The sequence below is a fragment of the Hyperolius riggenbachi genome, chromosome 6 (genome assembly GCF_040937935.1).
Source record: "Hyperolius riggenbachi isolate aHypRig1 chromosome 6, aHypRig1.pri, whole genome shotgun sequence".
NCBI lineage: Eukaryota > Metazoa > Chordata > Amphibia > Anura > Hyperoliidae > Hyperolius > Hyperolius riggenbachi.
The window spans coordinates 195,704,770-195,725,129 of record NC_090651.1 but is presented as its reverse complement, the minus strand read 5'-3'; the positions used below and the strand labels follow the sequence as shown (position 1 = coordinate 195,725,129).

Sequence of the window (20,360 nt, the reverse complement as noted above, 5' to 3'; positions counted from 1 at the left end):
CTCAAATAGCCGGCGGTCATTGCTTCATTGTGATACGCAAGCCCCTTCACCATGGCAAGGTAATTATCACAAAGGGGGATGGGCACATGTACATGCTTTTTGTTTTTTTGTTGCAGCAGCCCGCAGTGCAGCCAGAAAAATTAGGCAGGCATGTACACGCACCAGAAAAATTAGTGTAGCTTAAAAAATCAGGAATCCGCCTAGAGTCCTGGACCCTGTTGGTGGTGGTGGAGAAGGCAAGTGGCCTGCAGGCAGAGATGCTGTGTGTGGGGACTGACTTAGTCTTCGGTCATGCAGTAGCCCTCCATGATCCATTCCTCATTCATTTTGATAAAGGTCAGGTACTGAACACTGTCGTGACTTAGGCGACTTCTCTTCTCAGTGACAATGCCTCCAGCTGCACTGAAGGTCCTTTCTGACAGGACGCTTGCGGCAGGGCAAGAGAGAAGTTGTATGGCAAATTGGGACAGCTCTGGCCACAGGTCAAGCCTGCGCAACCAGTAGTCCAAGGGTTCATCGTTGCTGCTCGCAGTGTCTACATCCACACTCAAGGCCAGGTAGTCGGCTACCTGCCGGTCCAGGCATTGGTGGAGGGTGGATCCGGAAGGACTAATGCGAGGAGTTGGACTAAAGAATGTCCGCATGTCCAACATCACCCCAGAGATCGCTGGAGCGTCCTGTCCTTGCCTGCGTGGACTTGGGAGAAGGAGGGTTACTGCCAGTGGTACCTTGATTGCGTTGTACAGCCACATCACCCTTAAACGCTTTGCAAAGCATCATCGACATCTTGTTCTGCAAGTGCTGCATCCTTTCCGCCTTGTGTTGAGTTGGTAACAGGTCCGCCACTTTGTGCCTTTACCGAGGGTCTAGTAGCGTGGCCACCCAGTACAGGTCATTCGCCTTGAGTTTTTTGATACGGGGGTCCCTCAACAGGCTGGACAACATGAAAGAGACCATCTGCACAAAGCTGGATGCAGACGTACTCTCCATCTCCTCTTGCTCTTCCTCAGTGATGGGACGCAACTCCTCTTCCTCCCCCCAGCCACGAACAATACCACGGGAACGTGGAGCAGCAGAAGCCCCCTGTGACGGCTGTCGCGGTTTTTCTTCTTCCGCCGCCTCTTCCTCTTCCACAGAAACACCTTCCTCATCATCATCATCAGAGTCTGACTCCTCTCCTTCCCCACACGACTCCTCTTCTTCCTTCTCCTCCCTCCTCTGTGCTGCCGCAGGTGTTGTGGAAACATCGAGTTCGGATGTAAATCGCTCCCACGACTCCTGCTGCTGTAACTGTTCTCGTTCACGCTCCTCCACAGCTGTATCCACCACTCTACGCATGGCAGGCTCCAGGAAGTAGGCGTAGGGGATCAAGTCGCTGATGGTGCCCTCAGTGCGACTCACCGGTTTGGTCACCTCCTCAAAGGGCTCCATGACCCTGCATGCATTTCGCATCAGTGTCCAGTTGTTGGGCCACAACATCCCCATCCTCCCAGATTGTGTCCTTCTACTGTAATGATACAGGTACTGGGTGACGGCTTTCTCCTGGTCTAGCAGGCGAGAGAACATCAGCAGGGTGGAATTCCAGCGAGTCGGGCTATCGCAAATCAGGCGTCTCACCGGCAAGTTGTTTCTACGCTGAATGTCCGCAATGCGTGCCATGGCCTTGTAAGAGCGCCTGAAATGCCCACACAACTTCCTGGCCTGCTTCAGGACGTCCTCTAAGCCTGGGTATTTGGACACAAATCTTTGCACGACCAGATTCAGCACATGTGCCATGCAGGGTACGTGTGTCAGCTTTCCCAAATTCAACTCGGAAATGAGATTGCTGCTGTTGTCACACACCACGTTGCCGATCTCAAGCTTGTGCGGGGTCAGCCATTGCTCCACCTGTTTGTTAAGAGCAGCCAGGAGAGCTGCTCCAGTGTGACTCTCCGCTTTGAGGCAAGACATGTCTAACACTGCATGACACCGTCGTACCTGGCATGCAGCATAGGCCCTGGGGTGCAGGGGCTGTGTAGCTGGAGAGGAGATCACGGCACCAGCCAAGGAGGAGGAGGAGGATGACGACAGCGAAGAGGTGGTAGCAGGCGGAGAGGAGGTGGCTGGAGGCCTGCCTGCAAGCCGTGGAGGTGTGACAAGTCGGTCCGCTGCGCAGCCACGTACTCCCTGCTTGCTTCCATCGGTCACCAGGTTGACCCAATGGGCTGTGTACGTAATGTAGCGGCCCTGCCCGTGCTTGGCAGACCAGGCATCCGTGGTCAGTTGGACCCTTGACCCAACGCTCTTCGCAATAGATGACGCCACTTGCCTCTCAACTGCACGGTGCAGTTTGGGTATGGCCTTTCGTGAAAAATAAGTGCGGCCTGGTATCTTCCACTGCGTTGTGTCCCAATGGCCACAAATTTACGAAAAGCCTCTGACTCCACCAGCTTGTATGGTAATAGCTGGAGAGCTAATAGTTCCGCCACGCCAGCTGTCAGACGCCGGGCAAGAGGGTGACTGGCAGACATTTGCTTCTTACGCTCAAATACTTCCTTTACGGACAGGTGGGTACTGCTGTGGGCAGAGGAGAAGGAACGCTCAAGGAAAGAGGCGGTGTGGAGGAGGGTGGCTGTAAAGGTGCAAGGGAGAAAGCGGATGAAGACGATACACCTGAAGGAGTAAGAGGAGAAGGAGGGTGGCTTGTCTTTTGAGGGGTGCTGCTTTTCCTCAGGTGTTCTTGCCATAGCTGTTTGTGCCTTCTCTCCAGGTGCCTTCGTAAGGCTCTTGTCCCTACGTGAGAGTTGGCCTTTCCACGGCTCAATTTTTGCTGGCAGAGAGAACAGATGGCTTTGCTCCGATCTGAGACACACATGTTAAAAAATTTCCAAACCGCTGAGCCCCCCTTGGGTGATGGCGCTACGGTGGCATCAGCAGCTGACGTTGAAGGGCATGTTGGCTGGCTGGCAATAGCTGGCGATACATGGCGCCGGACACTGCCCCCAGCTGTTTCTGAGGACGAGCTCCCTCTGCTTCTATCTTGGAGTTGTCTCCTTCTACTCCTTTCTGACTCCCCCTCTGAACTGTCCCCCTGGTCATCTCCTCTACTGGGAACATACGTGGCATCCGTGTAATTGTCATCATAATCCTCCTGCCCAGCTTCGCTTTCCTCAGACACCTCCTCAACTGCACCAACTTGGTTCATCATCCCCCTCCTCACTCATTACGTCCATACTATCGCCACCTAACTCAGACGTATGAGGTAGTGTACCTGCGCCTTCTTCTTGTTGTTGCAGTAGTGGCTGGGAATTAGTGATTTCACCACCACAAATAACTCTTGCGAAGTGTCAAATGCAGCGGATGTGGTGCTTGTTGTAGCACTGGTGGCTGCGGGAGATGGGGTGTTCTGTGTTAAATACTCAAGCACGTCCTCACAATTTTGGGAAGTGATGGCACGTGCCTTCTTCTGAGCACTGTATTTTGGGCCAGGTCCGCACGAAATCACAGCAACACCACCTCGCACAGACCTGCCGGTGCCTGGTAACCTTCCTCTGGGTCTGCCTCTACCTCTTCCTGGTTTGTCCATTTTGTCCATCTCGGGGGGATGCTAGGTATATGCAGTGAGCTGGGTTCACTCAACACAACAGGTAGTTATATGCAGTGAGGTGGATTCACTGAACACAAAGGTAGTTATATGCAGTGAGGTGGGTTCACTGAACACAAAAGGTAGTTAGATGCAGTCAGGTGAGTTCACTCAACACAAAGGTAGTTGTATGCAGTGAGGTGAGTTCACTCAACACAAAGGTAGGTGTATGCAGTGAGGTGGGTTCACTCAACGCAACAGGTAGTTAGATGCAGTGAGTGGGGTTCACTGAACAGTAAAGGTAGTTATATGCAGTGAGGTGGGTTCACTCAACACAACAGGTAGTTAGATGCAGTGAGGTTTGTTCACTGGACAGTAAAGGTAGTTAATTTAGATGCAGTGAGGTGGGTTCACTGAACAGTAAAGGTAGTTAGATGCAGTGAGCTGGGTTCACTGAATACAACAGGTAGTTAGATGCAGTGAGGTGGGTTCACTGAACAGTAAAGGTAGTTATATGCAGTGAGGTGGGTTCACTGAACACAAAGGTAGTTATATGCAGTGAGGTGGGTTCACTGAACAGTAAAGGTAGTTAAATGCAGTGAGCTGGGTTCACTGAACACAACAGGTAGTTAGATGCAGTGAGGTGGGTTCACTGAACTGTAAAGGTAGTTATATGCAGTGAGGTGGGTTCACTCAACACAAAGGTAGTTATATGCAGTGAGATGGGTTCACTGAACACAAAAGGTAGTTAGATGCAGTCAGGTGAGTTCACTCAACACAATAGGTAGTTAGATGCAGTGACGTGAGTTCATTGAACAGTAAAGGTAGTTATATGCAGTGAGGTGGGTTCACTCAACACAACAGGTAGTTAGATGCAGTGAGGCGGGTTCACTGAACAGTAAAGGTAGTTAGATGCAGTGAGGTCGGTTCACTGAACAGTAAAGGTAGTTATATGCAGTGAGCTGGGTTCACTAAATACAACAGGTAGTTAGATGCAGTGAGGTGGGTTCACTGAACAGTAAAGGTAGTTATATGCAGTGAGGTGGGTTCACTGAACGTAAAAGGTAGTTAGATGCAGTCAGGTGAGTTCACTCAACAGTAAAGGTAGTTATATGCAGTGAGGTGGGTTCACTCAACACAACAGGTAGTTAGATGCAGTGAGGTGGGTTCACTGAACAGTAAAGGTAGTTAGATGCAGTGAGCTGGGTTCACTGAACACAACAGGTAGTTAGATGCAGTGAGGTGGGTTCACTCAACAGAACAGCTAGGTATATGCAGAACAGCTAGGTATAAGCAGTGAGGTGGGTTCACTCAACACAACAGCTAGGTATATGCAGTTAGGTGGGTTCATTCGACACAACAGCTAGGTATATGCAGTGAGGTGGGTTCACTGAACACAACAGGTAGTAGGATGCAGTGAGGTTGGTTCACTCAACAGTAAAGGTAGTTATATGCAGTGAGGTGGGTTCACTCAACACAACAGCTAGGTATATGCAGTGAGGTGGGTTCACTCAACACAACAGCTAGGTATATGCAGTGAGGTGGGTTCACTGAACACAACAGGTAGTTAGATGCAGTGAGGTGGGTTCACTCAACAGTAAAGGTAGTTAAATGCAGTGAGCTGGGTTCACTGAACACAACAGGTAGTTAGAGGCAGTGAGGTGGGTTCACTGAAGAGTAAAGGTAGTTAGATGCAGTGAGGTGGGTTCACTGAACACAAAAGGTAGTTAGATGCAGTCAGGTGAGTTCACTCAACACAAAGGTAGTTGTATGCAGTGAGGTGAGTTCACTCAACACAACAGGTAGTTAGATGCAGTGAGGGGGGTTCACTGAACAGTAAAGGTAGTTATATGCAGTGAGGTGGGTTCACTCAACACAACAGGTAGTTAGATGCAGTGAGGTTTGTTCACTGGACAGTAAAGGTAGTTAATTTAGATGCAGTGAGGTGGGTTCACTGAACAGTAAAGGTAGTTAGATGCAGTGAGCTGGGTTCACTGAATACAACAGGTAGTTAGATGCAGTGAGGTGGGTTCACTGAACAGTAAAGGTAGTTATATGCAGTGAGGTGGGTTCACTGAACACAAAGGTAGTTATATGCAGTGAGGTGGGTTCACTGAACAGTAAAGGTAGTTAAATGCAGTGAGCTGGGTTCACTGAACACAACAGGTAGTTAGATGCAGTGAGGTGGGTTCACTGAACACAAAGGTAGTTATATGCAGTGAGATGGGTTCACTGAACACAAAAGGTAGTTAGATGCAGTCAGGTGAGTTCACTCAACACAACAGGTAGTTAGATGCAGTGACGTGAGTTCATTGAACAGTAAAGGTAGTTATATGCAGTGAGGTGGGTTCACTCAACACAACAAGTAGTTAGATGCAGTGAGGCGGGTTCACTGAACAGTAAAGGTAGTTAGATGCAGTGAGGTCGGTTCACTGAACAGTAAAGGTAGTTATATGCAGTGAGCTGGGTTCACTAAATACAACAGGTAGTTAGATGCAGTGAGGTGGGTTCACTGAACAGTAAAGGTAGTTATATGCAGTGAGGTGGGTTCACTGAACGCAAAAGGTAGTTAGATGCAGTCAGGTGAGTTCACTCAACAGTAAAGGTAGTTATATGCAGTGAGGTGGGTTCACTCAACACAGCAGGTAGTTAGATGCAGTGAGGTAGGTTCACTGAACAGTAAAGGTAGTTAGATGCAGTGAGGTGGGTTCACTGAACAGTAAAGGTAGTTAGATGCAGTGAGCTGGGTTCACTGAACACAACAGGTAGTTAGATGCAGTGAGGTGGGTTCACTCAACAGAACAGCTAGGTATATGCAGAACAGCTAGGTATAAGCAGTGAGGTGGGTTCACTCAACACAACAGCTAGGTATATGCAGTTAGGTGGGTTCATTCAACACAACAGCTAGGTATATGCAGTGAGGTGGGTTCACTGAACACAACAGGTAGTAGGATGCAGTGAGGTTGGTTCACTCAACAGTAAAGGTAGTTATATGCAGTGAGGTGGGTTCACTCAACACAACAGCTAGGTATATGCAGTGAGGTGGGTTCACTGAACACAACAGGTAGTTAGATGCAGTGAGGTGGGTTCACTCAACAGTAAAGGTAGTTAAATGCAGTGAGCTGGGTTCACTGAACACAACAGGTAGTTAGAGGCAGTGAGGTGGGTTCACTGAAGAGTAAAGGTAGTTAGATGCAGTGAGGTGGGTTCACTGAACAGTAAAGGTAGTTATATGCAGTGAGGTGGGTTCACTGAACACAAAAGGTAGTTAGATGCAGTCAGGTGAGTTCACTCAACACAAAGGTAGTTGTATGCAGTGACGTGAGTTCATTGAACAGTAAAGGTAGTTATATGCAGTGAGGTGGGTTCACTCAACACAACAGGTAGTTAGATGCAGTGAGGTGGGTTCACTGAACAGTAAAGGTAGTTAGATGCAGTGAGGTCGGTTCACTGAACAGTAAAGGTAGTTATATGCAGTGAGCTGGGTTCACTAAACACAACAGGTAGTTAGATGCAGTGAGGTGGGTTCACTGAACAGTAAAGGTAGTTATATGCAGTGAGGTGGGTTCACTGAACAGTAAAGGTAGTTATATGCAGTGAGGTGGGTTCACTGAACACAAAAGGTAGTTAGATGCAGTCAGGTGAGTTCACACAACAGTAAAGGTAGTTATATGCAGTGAGGTGGGTTCACTCAACACAACAGGTAGTTAGATGCAGTGAGGTGGGTTCACTGAACAGTAAAGGTAGTTAGATGCAGTGAGGTGGGTTCACTGAACAGTAAAGGTAGTTAGATGCAGTGAGCTGGGTTCACTGAACACAACAGGTAGTTAGATGCAGTGAGGTGGGTTCACTCAACAGTAAAGGTAGTTATATGCAGTGAGGTGGGTTCACTCAACAGAACAGCTAGGTATATGCAGAAAAGCTAGGTATAAGCAGTGAGGTGGGTTCACTCAACACAACAGCTAGGTATATGCAGTGAGGTGGGTTCACTCAACACAACAGCTAGGTATATGCAGTGAGGTGGGTTCACTGAACACAACAGGTAGTTAGATGCAGTGAGGTTGGTTCACTTAACAGTAAAGGTAGTTATATGCAGTGAGGTGGGTTCACTCAACACAACAGCTAGGTATATGCAGTGAGGTGGGTTCACTGAACACAACAGGTAGTTAGATGCAGTGAGGTGGGTTCACTCAACAGTAAAGGTAGTTAAATGCAGTGAGCTGGGTTCACTGAACACAACAGGTAGTTAGATGCAGTGAGGTGGGTTCACTGAACAGTAAAGGTAGTTAGATGCAGTGAGGTGGGTTCACTGAACACAAAAGGTAGTTAGATGCAGTCAGGTGAGTTCACTCAACACAAAGGTAGTTGTATGCAGTGATGTGAGTTTATTGAACATTAAAGGTAGTTATATGCAGTGAGGTGGGTTCACTCAACACAACAGGTAGTTAGATGCAGTGAGGTGGGTTCACTCAACAGTAAAGGTAGTTAGATGCAGTGAGCTCGGTTCACTGAACAGTAAAGGTAGTTATATGCAGTGAGCTGGGTTCACTGAACACAAAAGGTAGTTAGATGCAGTCAGGTGAGTTCACTCAACAGTAAAGGTAGTTATATGCAGTGAGGTGGGTTCACTCAACACAACAGGTAGTTAGATGCAGTGAGGTGGGTTCACTGAACAGTAAAGGTAGTTAGATGCAGTGAGGTGGGTTCACTCAACACAACAGCTAGGTATATGCAGTGAGGTGGGTTCACTGAACACAACAGGTAGTTAGATGCAGTGAGGTGGGTTCACTCAACAGTAAAGGTAGTTAAATGCAGTGAAGTGGGTTCACTGAACACAAAGGTAGTAATATGCAGTGAGGTGGGTTCACTGAACAGAACAGCTAGGTATATGCAGAACAGCTAGGTATACGCAGTGAGGTGGGTTCACTCAACACAACAGCTAGGTATATGCAGTGAGGTGGGTTCACTCAACACAACAGCTAGGTATATGCAGTGAGGTGGGTTCACTGAACAGTAAAGGTAGTCCGATGCAGTGAGCTGGGTTCACTGAACACAACAGGTAGATAGATGCAGTGAGGTGGGTTCACTCAACAGAACAGCTAGGTATATGCAGAACAGCTAGGTATAAGCAGTGAGGTGGGTTCACTCAACACAACAGCTAGGTATATGCAGTTAGGTGGGTTCATTCAACACAACAGCTAGGTATATGCAGTGAGGTGGGTTCACTGAACACAACAGGTAGTTGGATGCAGTGAGGTTGGTTCACTCAACACAACAGCTAGGTATATGCAGTGAGGTGGGTTCACTGAACACAACAGGTAGCTAGATGCAGTGAGGTGGGTTCACTCAACAGTAAAGGTAGTTAAATGCAGTGAGCTGGGTTCACTGAACACAACAGGTAGTTAGAGGCAGTGAGGTGGGTTCACTGAACAGTAAAGGTAGTTAGATGCAGTGAGGTGGGTTCACTGAACAGTAAAGGTAGTTATATGCAGTGAGGTGGGTTCACTAAACACAAAGGTAGTTATATGCAGTGAGATGGGTTCACTGAACACAAAAGGTAGTTAGATGCAGTCAGGTGAGTTCACTCAACACAAAGGTAGTTGTATGCAGTGACGTGAGTTCATTGAACAGTAAAGGTAGTTATATGCAGTGAGGTGGGTTCACTCAACACAACAGGTAGTTAGATGCAGTGAGGCGGGTTCACTGAACAGTAAAGGTAGTTAGATGCAGTGAGGTCGGTTCACTGAACAGTAAAGGTAGTTATATGCAGTGAGCTGGGTTCACTAAACACAACAGGTAGTTAGATGCAGTGAGGTGGGTTCACTGAACAGTAAAGGTAGTTATATGCAGTGAGGTGGGTTCACTGAACACAAAGGTAGTTATATGCAGTGAGGTGGGTTCACTGAACACAAAAGGTAGTTAGATGCAGTCAGGTGAGTTCACACAACAGTAAAGGTAGTTATATGCAGTGAGGTGGGTTCACTCAACACAACAGGTAGTTAGATGCAGTGAGGTGGGTTCACTGAACAGTAAAGGTAGTTAGATGCAGTGAGGTGGGTTCACTGAACAGTAAAGGTAGTTAGATGCAGTGAGCTGGGTTCACTGAACACAACAGGTAGTTAGATGCAGTGAGGTGGGTTCACTCAACAGTAAAGGTAGTTATATGCAGTGAGGTGGGTTCACTCAACAGAACAGCTAGGTATATGCAGAACAGCTAGGTATAAGCAGTGAGGTGGGTTCACTCAACACAACAGCTAGGTATATGCAGTGAGGTGGGTTCACTCAACACAACAGCTAGGTATATGCAGTGAGGTGGGTTCACTGAACACAACAGGTAGTTAGATGCAGTGAGGTTGGTTCACTTAACAGTAAAGGTAGTTAAATGCAGTGAGCTGGGTTCACTGAACACAACAGGTAGTTAGATGCAGTGAGGTGGGTTCACTGAACAGTAAAGGTAGTTAGATGCAGTGAGGTGGATTCACTGAACAGTAAAGGTAGTTATATGCAGTGAGATGGGTTCACTGAACACAAAAGGTAGTTAGATGCAGTCAGGTGAGTTCACTCAACACAAAGGTAGTTGTATGCAGTGATGTGAGTTTATTGAACAGTAAAGGTAGTTATATGCAGTGAGGTGGGTTCACTCAACACAACAGGTAGTTAGATGCAGTGAGGTGGGTTCACTCAACAGTAAAGGTAGTTAGATGCAGTGAGCTCGGTTCACTGAACAGTAAAGGTAGTTATATGCAGTGAGCTGGGTTCACTGAACACAAAAGGTAGTTAGATGCAGTCAGGTGAGTTCACTCAACAGTAAAGGTAGTTATATGCAGTAAGGTGGGTTCACTCAACACAACAGGTAATTAGATGCAGTGAGGTGGGTTCACTGAACAGTAAAGGTAGTTAGATGCAGTGAGGTGGGTTCACTGAACAGTAAAGGTAGTTAGATGCAATGAGCTGAGTTCACTGAACACAACAGGTAGTTAGATGCAGTGAGGTGGGTTCACTCAACAGTAAAGGTAGTTATATGCAGTGAGGTGGGTTCACTCAGCAGAACAGCTAGGTATATGCAGAACAGCTAGGTATATGCAGTGAGGTGGGTTCACTCAACACAACAGCTAGGTATATGCAGTGAGGTGGGTTCACTGAACACAACAGGTAGTTAGATGCAGTGAGCTGGGTTCACTGAACACAACAGGTAGTTAGATGCAGTGAGGTGGGTTCACTCAACAGTAAAGGTAGTTATATGCAGTGAGGTGGGTTCACTCAACACAGCAGCTAGGTATATGCAGTGAGGTGGGTTCACTGAACACAACAGGTAGTTAGATGCAGTGAGGTGGGTTCACTCAACAGTAAAGGTAGTTAAATGCAGTGAGGTGGGTTCACTGAACACAAAGGTAGTAATATGCAGTGAGGTGGGTTCACTGAACAGAACAGCTAGGTATATGCAGAACAGCTAGGTATACGCAGTGAGGTGGGTTCACTCAACACAACAGCTAGGTATATGCAGTGAGGTGGGTTCACTGAACAGTAAAGGTAGTTAGATGCAGTGAGCTGGGTTCACTGAACACAACAGGTAGTTAGATGCAGTGAGGTGGGTTCACTCAACAGTAAAGGTAGTTATATGCAGTGAGGTGGGTTCACTCAACACAACAGCTAGGTATATGCGGTGAGGTGGGTTCACTGAACACAACAGGTAGTTAGATGCAGTGAGCTGGGTTCACTGAACACAACAGGTAGTTAGTTGGAGTGATGTGGGTTCACTCAACACAACAGGTAGTTAGATGCAGTGAGCTGGGTTCACTGAACAGTAAAGGTAGTTAGATGCAGTGAGGTGGGTTCACTGAACAGTAAAGGTAGTTAGATGCAATGAGCTGAGTTCACTGAACACAACAGGTAGTTAGATGCAGTGAGGTGGGTTCACTCAACAGTAAAAGTAGTTATATGCAGTGAGGTGGGTTCACTCAGCAGAACAGCTAGGTATATGCAGAACAGCTAGGTATATGCAGTGAGGTGGGTTCACTCAACACAACAGCTAGGTATATGCAGTGAGGTGGGTTCACTGAACACAACAGGTAGTTAGATGCAGTGAGCTGGGTTCACTGAACACAACAGGTAGTTAGATGCAGTGAGGTGGGTTCACACAACAGTAAAGGTAGTTATATGCAGTGAGGTGGGTTCACTCAACACAACAGCTAGGTATATGCAGTGAGGTGGGTTCACTGAACACAACAGGTAGTTAGATGCAGTGAGGTGGGTTCACTCAACAGTAAAGGTAGTTAAATGCAGTGAGGTGGGTTCACTGAACACAAAGGCAGTAATATGCAGTGAGGTGGGTTCACTGAACAGAACAGCTAGGTATATGCAGAACAGCTAGGTATACGCAGTGAGGTGGGTTCACTCAACACAACAGCTAGGTATATGCAGTGAGGTGGGTTCACTGAACAGTAAAGGTAGTTAGATGCAGTGAGCTGGGTTCACTGAACACAACAGGTAGTTAGATGCAGTGAGGTGGGTTCACTCAACAGTAAGGGTAGTTATATGCAGTGAGGTGGGTTCACTCAACACAACAGCTAGGTATATGCGGTGAGGTGGGTTCACTGAACACAACAGGTAGTTAGATGCAGTGAGCTGGGTTCACTGAACACAACAGGTAGTTAGTTGGAGTGATGTGGGTTCACTCAACACAACAGGTAGTTAGATGCAGTGAGCTGGGTTCACTCAACACAAAGCTAGGTATATGCAGTGATGAGATGGGTTAAGTAAACACAACAGGTACTGGGTGTATGCAGTACTGGGTAGTACAATGTGCAGCTCCCTGTCACACACACAGGTAGTCACTAAATGTGCTGGGCTGCTGGCAGTGGCACACACACTATGAATTAGCAAGGCTGTGCATGCAACAAAAGTGTCAGTTTGACACACAAGAAAAAAAAAGTACAGGATTAGCCCTGAAAAGAGCTGTTAAGGGGTGCTATAAAAGCAATAATAATCAGCCAGGATCAAGCTAAGCAGCCAAGAACCTAACTAATCTGTCCCTAGGAGAACAAGTCTGCAGCAGCTGTCCCTAGTCTGTCTCTAGCAGGCACACGAGTGACTGTAATGGCCGGCGAGCCTGCCTTATATAAGGGGGGGGGGGGGCTCCAGGGCTTAGTGTAGCCTGAATGGCTAAAATGTAGCTGCTGACTGTGATGCAGAGGGTCAAAGTTGACCCTCAATCATAGTGCATTATGGGGCGAATCGAACTTCCGCAAAAGTTCGCCTGGTCCAGGCAAACGCGAACCACCAAAGTTCGCCTGGAACTGTTTGCCTGCGAACCGTTCGGCCCATCTCCAGTGGTCATATGGACACTTGCCCCAACACTGTGCGCCAGAGATGCCATGACTTGTCTTTCCACTTGATGGTACAGGTTGGGGATTGCCTTTTTTGAAAAGTAGTTTCTGCCTGGTACCTTCCACTGTCTTGAAGGCCTCAGAGACACAGATGCATGGTTGAAGCGATGGAAGCTTATATATGAACTTTAAAGATACTTTTTGTGGATGTGCGCTAAACATTTCTGAAACAAATCAGTAAAGATTACCAATATTCTACTATCAGAATTATGCAATAATTTATAGTAAAATATCAGTAATTTACCAGTATTCTGCTTGTGGCTAACTTGCTATCTCTGGCACCCAAATTCCTGCGGCACCCATTTTAAATGTACACAGATTTATGGACACATCTATAAACAGGTACAGTACACAAAAGGTTTACAAAATAGGAGAGATTTTTTTAACAAAACACCAGACTAGAGATGGCCCGAACGGTTCGCCGGGGATCGGTTCCCGGTGAACTTCCGTGGTTCGCGATTGCGGCGAACCGGGAACTTTTCCGAAACTTCGGTTCACCCCCATAGTGTACCATTAGGGTCAATTTTGATTCTCTACATCACAGTCAGCAGGCACATTGTAGCCAATCAGGCTACACTCCCTCCTGGAGCCTCACCCTCCCTTATAAAAGGCAGGCCCTGCCGGCCATTATACTCACTCGTGTGCCTGCAGTAAATAGAGAAGGGACAGCTGCTGCAGTGGAGACTCTCTCATAGGGAAAGATTAGTTAGGCTTTTGTAGGCTTGTTAGCTTGCTCCTTGCTGATTCTTATTGCTAAAATAGCACCCCACAACAGCTCTTTTGAGAGCTAATCTTGTTCTTGTGATCTATTTTTCTTTTTTTTCTGTGTGGCCCCCTGACACTTGTGTTGCATAGACAGCCTTGATAATCCATACTGTGTGTGTGCCACTGCCAGGCCCAGCACATTCAGTGACTACCTGTGTGTGTGACAGGTGCACATAGTAATACCCAGTACTGCATATACCTACTACCTGATGTTCACAGTGCACCCACCTACCTACGTGAGCGCACGCAGTGTGATATACCACTCCGTGCACCTGTTAGCTGCACCTGCAATGTGCACCTGTGTGACTGACTGTACATTGTATTAGTCAAGTCAGTGCATACCTTTCACTTCATCCCCCCCAATATGGACAAACAAAAGGCAGAGGCAGGCCACCTGGCAGTTCTGTTCGAGGTCGCGCTGTCGTGATTTTGTGCGGCCCACGACCAAAGGACAGTGTTCAGAAGAAGGCACGTGCCATCAACCCCCAATATTGTCAGGACGTAGTTGACTATTTAAGACAGAACACCTCATCTTTCTCAGCTTCCGCATGGAAGCGTGACATATCTTCCTCCACCTGCTCTGATACTGGCACCCCACTTAACACTCAGTCGGCCGCCGCCACCAAAGTGCCATCACCCTAGGGCTCAGCGGTGTGGAAATTTTTGTGTGTGTCTGCCTCAGATGAGAGCAATGCCATCTGTACTCTCTGCCACCAAAAACTGAGCCGTGAAAAGACCAAGACCAGCGTAGGGACTACTACCTTATAAAGGTACATGATTACAAAGCACAAACTGCAATGCGATGACCACCTGAGGGAAAGCAGCACACAAAAGCAAAGCCACACACCGCAGTGGAAGATATGCAATTATTTCTAAAAAAGGCGATACCTAAACTGTACCGTGATGCTGAAAGGCAAGTGGTGTCATCTCTGGCACACAGCGTTGGGTCAAGGGACCATCTGACCATGTGGTCTGCAAAGCACGGTCAGGTCTGCCCGAAGACTAAGTCAGTCCCCACACACAGCATCTCTGCCTGCAGGCCGCTTGACTGCCTTCTCTGCCACCACCAACAGGGTCCAGGACTCCAGGCGGATTCCTGAATTTTTAAGGCCGCTGCTAGCAGCGGCCGCTATACTAATTTTTCTGGTGCGTGTACATGCCTACCTAATTTTTCTGGCTGCACTGCGGCTGCAACAACAAAACAAAAGGCATGTACATGTGCCAATTCCCCTTCAAGATCATTGCCGCGGTGAAGGGGCTTGCGTATCACAATGAAGCAATGACCGCCGGCTAGTGTCTCGGGGGGTGGCACACCAAAGATAATAAGGTGGTTGCTTCATTGTGGACAGACCAAATTCGATCAGCTGGACAATCACCTCAGCCTGGCGACCACATGGGCTTGAAAACCGTTATCGTCTGCACTCTCGCCATGGTGCACACCAGTCCAGGACGCCATCACAACATAAACAGCTGTTTGCGGTGTGTTACACAGTGAGTTTGGTGTGTCAGTGTGAAGCAGTACTCTAATCTCTAATTACAATCCCTGATTGATGTATACACATGCAAGATGTTTTAAAGCACTTTAGGCCTGCAATTTAGCATTCAATGTGATTTCTGCCCTTGAAACGCTGCTTTGCGTCAAATCCAGATTTCCCCCCCCGGGACTTTTGGCATCTATCCCACTCATCCATGCAAAAATGTAGATGTTAGACCCTTTGAAACATCTTTTCCATCACTTTTGTGGCCAGCATAAATTTTTCTAGTTTTCCAAGTTCGCCTCCGCATTGAAGTCTATTGCGGTTCGCGGAAGTTCGCACGAACCAAACTTTTTGCGGAAGTTCGCGAACCGAAAATCGGAGGTTCGGGCCATCTCTACACCAGACAAGTGTAATCTAAAAGTTTAACCAAAAAAAGTATCCATGGTCATCAAAAAACCAAGCAGCAACTGACTTGATATAAGCAAAGTATGTAATATTTATTCAATAACGTATCCAAACAAGTAAAAACAACCACAAGTCTCCAGTGTTGGCTGGGAGGGAACATATATGTAATCAGATAGTAGATCAATAGTAAACACGCATTGGGGGTGAGGAAATATAATTCAAATCACATAAACATGTGATGATAGACTGAACAGCACCCACTCCTCAATATTATAATCCTAATTGTAGCACATATCACACTGCCAGTATAATGCGAATAAATGCCTCACCGTTCCAATGGCACAGACCCTCGCAGCCCCGCCGGAGACACAGAGACCTCACATGTATCACACCCCCTACGGTGCTTCTTCGGAGATAAAAAGGATAAAAAAGATCCGTCTTAAATACACGCTGTGCTGCCGCCGAACGCTACAGGAGGCGTGGCCACACCCCCTATGCGTCACTCCGCTATGCGACCTCACGTTCGCATAGACTGAGCGGCGCATGTAATCTAAAAGCACCTGATAATCGGAGATGAACGTATTCTCCCACACAATACCCCCCAGTTACGAACACATGGATTAATACAGGAAACAGACTTAAAAGGTGAGTGCAACCAGAAAAGTAAAAACTGATCACATCACTTCTGTCTCTTGTAGAAGAAATGGACTCTCTATCTCTATAGAAGATGTGTTTCTCACCTCTAAATATGTACTTTGGTTGGCTTGGTTGCCCAACTCCGGCATCATAGATTGCAGCTACTTGAATTTTATAGGTGATGCCTACCGGCAACATGGCAATTTTCAGGTTCCTAGTTTCAGCTCCCACAGTCCAGTTGCCATAGTAGAGTGTCTCATTGCCTAAGCACCATACCTAAAAGATGTAACAGTTATATGATTAAATTACTAATGCTGCAGACATTTAGCAGCAAACAGTCAGCAGTCATCTTTTTTTTATACTACGCCCATGCAAAAATGAGAGCTGGAGTCTTATTGGTTCGCTGAGAACAATTCCCTGTGGACATCAGCCGTTTGCCAGCTCCTCTTAATAATGAACAGTATGGGCCAGGGGCGGACTGATCATTAGGGCACTTGGGCATGGACCAAGGGCCTGTGATAGGGAGGGGGGCGCTCCTGACGTGATTTAGAGACAGGGAGGGCGGGCACAGTGGCGGGGGGAGTGGACATAGCTGTTACAATTCACCTTCTGCCGCCAATTCCCACAGCCTCTATCTTCTTCCTTTCTCCCCGGTGTTCGTCGCACTGGTTACAGCACCTCCCTGTGATGATGTGACCACATGTGATCACAGGGGGCACTGTTACCAATGTGACAGACGCTGGGACAGGAAGAAGATAGAGGCTGCGGGGATCGGTGGTGGAAGGTGAGTTGTTACAGCTATGCCTGCTCTCCCCACTGCTGCGGGGCACTGACCTATCTAAACTATACTGCAGGCACCTACCTATCTAACCTATACTGGAGGCACATATTATTATTATTTATTGTATTTATAAAGCGCCAACATATTACGCAGCGCTGAACATTAATTTAGGTTACAGACAATATTTAGGGGTGACATACAGCAATATGACGATACAGGAATACAAGAAAACCAGATCACACAGCACAGTATGAGCATAAGGTAATGCTTAGTCAGTCACTGGATGGAGTCGAGTTTTCCTCCATTTCCATTCAGTGGCACGTGTTTCCCTCCGGAGGTTGCGAATATGGGTAGTGCACCAGGGCTGGGGTTTAGGGGGCGTTTGCGGCAGAATATTGGTGGAGCAGCTTTCTCTAGGGCTGATGAGAGAGTTTGGCGATACTGAGCTGCAGCAAGATTAGGACAGGTTAGAGTGGGGAGAGTGGAGGAAAGGACATGGAGGGCGTCAGCAAGGACGTTAGGGTTGAGCTTGCGTAGGTCACGCTGCCATCGACCAGGTGGGTGGGCGGGTAGGTTGGAGGTGCCTTCCGTGAGGAGGTTGAAAGTGAGAAGGTGATGGTCTGAGGGTGGAAATGGTGCGATGTCGAGGTCTGCAAAGGTGGTGGATTTAGTGAATATAAGGTCAAGAGTGTGACCTGCAGTGTGAGTGGGGGCGTTGTTGTGTTGTACTAGGCCTAGTGAGTTGGCTATGGTGAGTAGCCGGGTCGTGACAGAGTCGCAGAGTTCATCAATGCGACTATTGAAATCCCAGAGGATGATGGTGGGGAGGTCAGAGGAGAGGATGTGTGGGAGCCAGGAGGCAAGGTTGTTGAGAAATTGTGGTGTGGAGCCCGGAGGGCGGTATAAGACCACAACAATGGCTGGGAGGGGATTGTAGAGGTGGATAGTGTGGGCCTCAAATGATTTGAATTGTAGGGAGGGAGGTGGAGTGAGGACACGGAATGTGCAGGATGGGGAGAGGAGCAGACCCAACCCTCCCCCAGTCCTGTTGTCTGGTCTGGGGGTGTGACTGAGGTGAAGCCCACCATAGGAGAGGGCAGCCTCTGCGGCAGAGTCAGAGGGGGTGAGCCATGTCTCAGTGAGTGCAAGGATGGTGAAGGATTTGGAGAGGAAGAGGTTGTGGACCACTGTAAGTTTATTGCTGACGGATCTGGCATTCTAGAGACCACAGGCTAGGGGGAGCATGTGTTTGTGAGTGGGATGCAGGGTCGTGCTGACCCACCGATTTACCGTTTTTTCCTACGGTGGGCCTTTTAAAAACTGTGTGACGTCACTGTCACATGACCCCAAGAGGCCTCTCTCCTGTATTACATTAAAAAGCCGGCGCGGGAAATTTCTTTTTACCAGCACGTTATCTGCCGGTAAATTAGTGCAGCCGCACAGTAATGAGGGGCCCATTAATATCGCCAGTGTTTTTCTTTTAATAACTATTTTTCCCCCTCATCAGGCTCCCCTGCGCACCAGGACGCACTATGCTGTCATCAGTTGTGGTGCCCCCCCCCCCTCTATTATCCGACTGCTTGAATGACGTAATCCTGAACGTCCTTTCACTGCCGGGAGATTTGAGGCTGTGATGAGCATCTGCAGAGCCACAGGGACAGAGGCAGAGCAGGACCGGTGTTTGACTTTGCACATGCTCAGTAGCATTTGTATGCTATTTTGTCGGGTATGCTAAAAATGTTGGAACACCTGAGCTTTCACAACCTGGGATGAGTGAGTAAACAGTCAGCTGCGATGTAACATAGATAAGCTGACTTGCTCACTTCTGCAGAATGCTTTGTTCCAGCCTGACTGATTCATTGTAGCCTTTTCTCAGTCTCTCCACAGACCACACTTGTCCACTTTCCTCTCCTATCTAATCTTGCATTTTATTAATGTATTTTTTTTCCTACTCTCTTCTCTTCTATTATCTTCTTCTGTGTTCTGTCTCCCTCTCTTTTCCCTTCCTCTCTCCCTCTCTATTCCCTTCTTCTCTCCCTCTCTTTTCCCTTCTTCCGTGCTCTCTATTCCCTTCTTCTCTCCCTCTGTGCTCTCTATTCCCTTCTTCTCTCCCTCTCTATTCCCTTCTTCTGTGTTCTCTCCCCCTCTTTTCCTTCCTTCCCATCTCTATCCTTTCCTAATCACTTGTCTTTCTTCCGCTCACCTCCTCTCAGTCTCTCTCTTTTTCTCCTCCCCCCCCCCCCCCCACCACCACCACCTTTGCTACATCCTCTCTAGCACTCTCCCATCACTCTATACTGTGTGTCCTCAGGGCTGGATCACACACTTTATTATGTATTTCAATGTTCTCCTCAGAATATTTTTTCAGCCGGGTGGCATGAAAAAGTAGCCGGGTGGGGAGGGTCACACTGGGTGCGGAATCACACTGGTTGTCGGGGGTGGGGTGGGGTTAGGGAATATGCTAGGTACTACTGGATGGGTGGGGGCAGCCCAGAATAAAACACACACACCATACACACACAATATACAGTATATGTGCATACACACACACCATACCCACGCACACACCATATACACACACACACACACACACACACACAAAATATATGCATACACACACGCAATATATGCACTCACTCACCCAATATATGCACACACACACCCACACCATACACACACACCATACACACACACACCACACAGACACACACCACAGACAGCACACAGACAAACACACACAAAATATATGCGCACACACAAACACACACACAGAGACACACACACACAATATATGTACACACAGACACCACACAATATATGCACGCACACACACACTATACACACACATACACAATATATGCACACACACACTATACACACACCACACACACACACAATACACACACAATATATGCACACACACACACAACACACACGATACACAATATATGCACACACACACAACACACAGTCACACACACTATATGCACGCACACACACACCACACACACAACATACACACACACTTTACAGTTTTTTACAATTGCTTAAGCACAAGTTTCAAAAAAATGTAAAATTTTTCAAAACACTTCACACAATTTTCACAACACCACACACAAGTAGCACAACACCTCAGATTATGTGCAAAATGGACCACATTAGTCAAAACTGTACACTTTCTTGCCAAAACCCTATTTTCTTGTCAAATGGATAAACATGTCATCATATGAGCAGATTCTGTTTAAATCATTTAAACACTCCAGTGTTGAACTTAAAACACTGTTAGGATTTCCATAGAGAAAGTGTAAAAATACATTCTTCAACACTACATGGTACAAGTTATTCAG

General features: G+C 47.4%; 1 protein-coding gene across 2 annotated transcripts in view; it reads right to left on the bottom strand.

Annotated features, from left to right (window-relative positions):
• ROBO4 (roundabout guidance receptor 4) overlaps positions 1-20,360 on the bottom strand; it is a 1,158,575-nt gene that overhangs the window by 609,162 nt on the left and 529,053 nt on the right. For both annotated transcript variants that reach the window (XM_068240264.1, XM_068240265.1), the window contains exon 8: positions 16,337-16,508. In XM_068240264.1, coding sequence (XP_068096365.1) covers positions 16,337-16,508 — 172 coding nt within the window. The remainder of the gene's footprint in view (positions 1-16,336; positions 16,509-20,360) is intronic.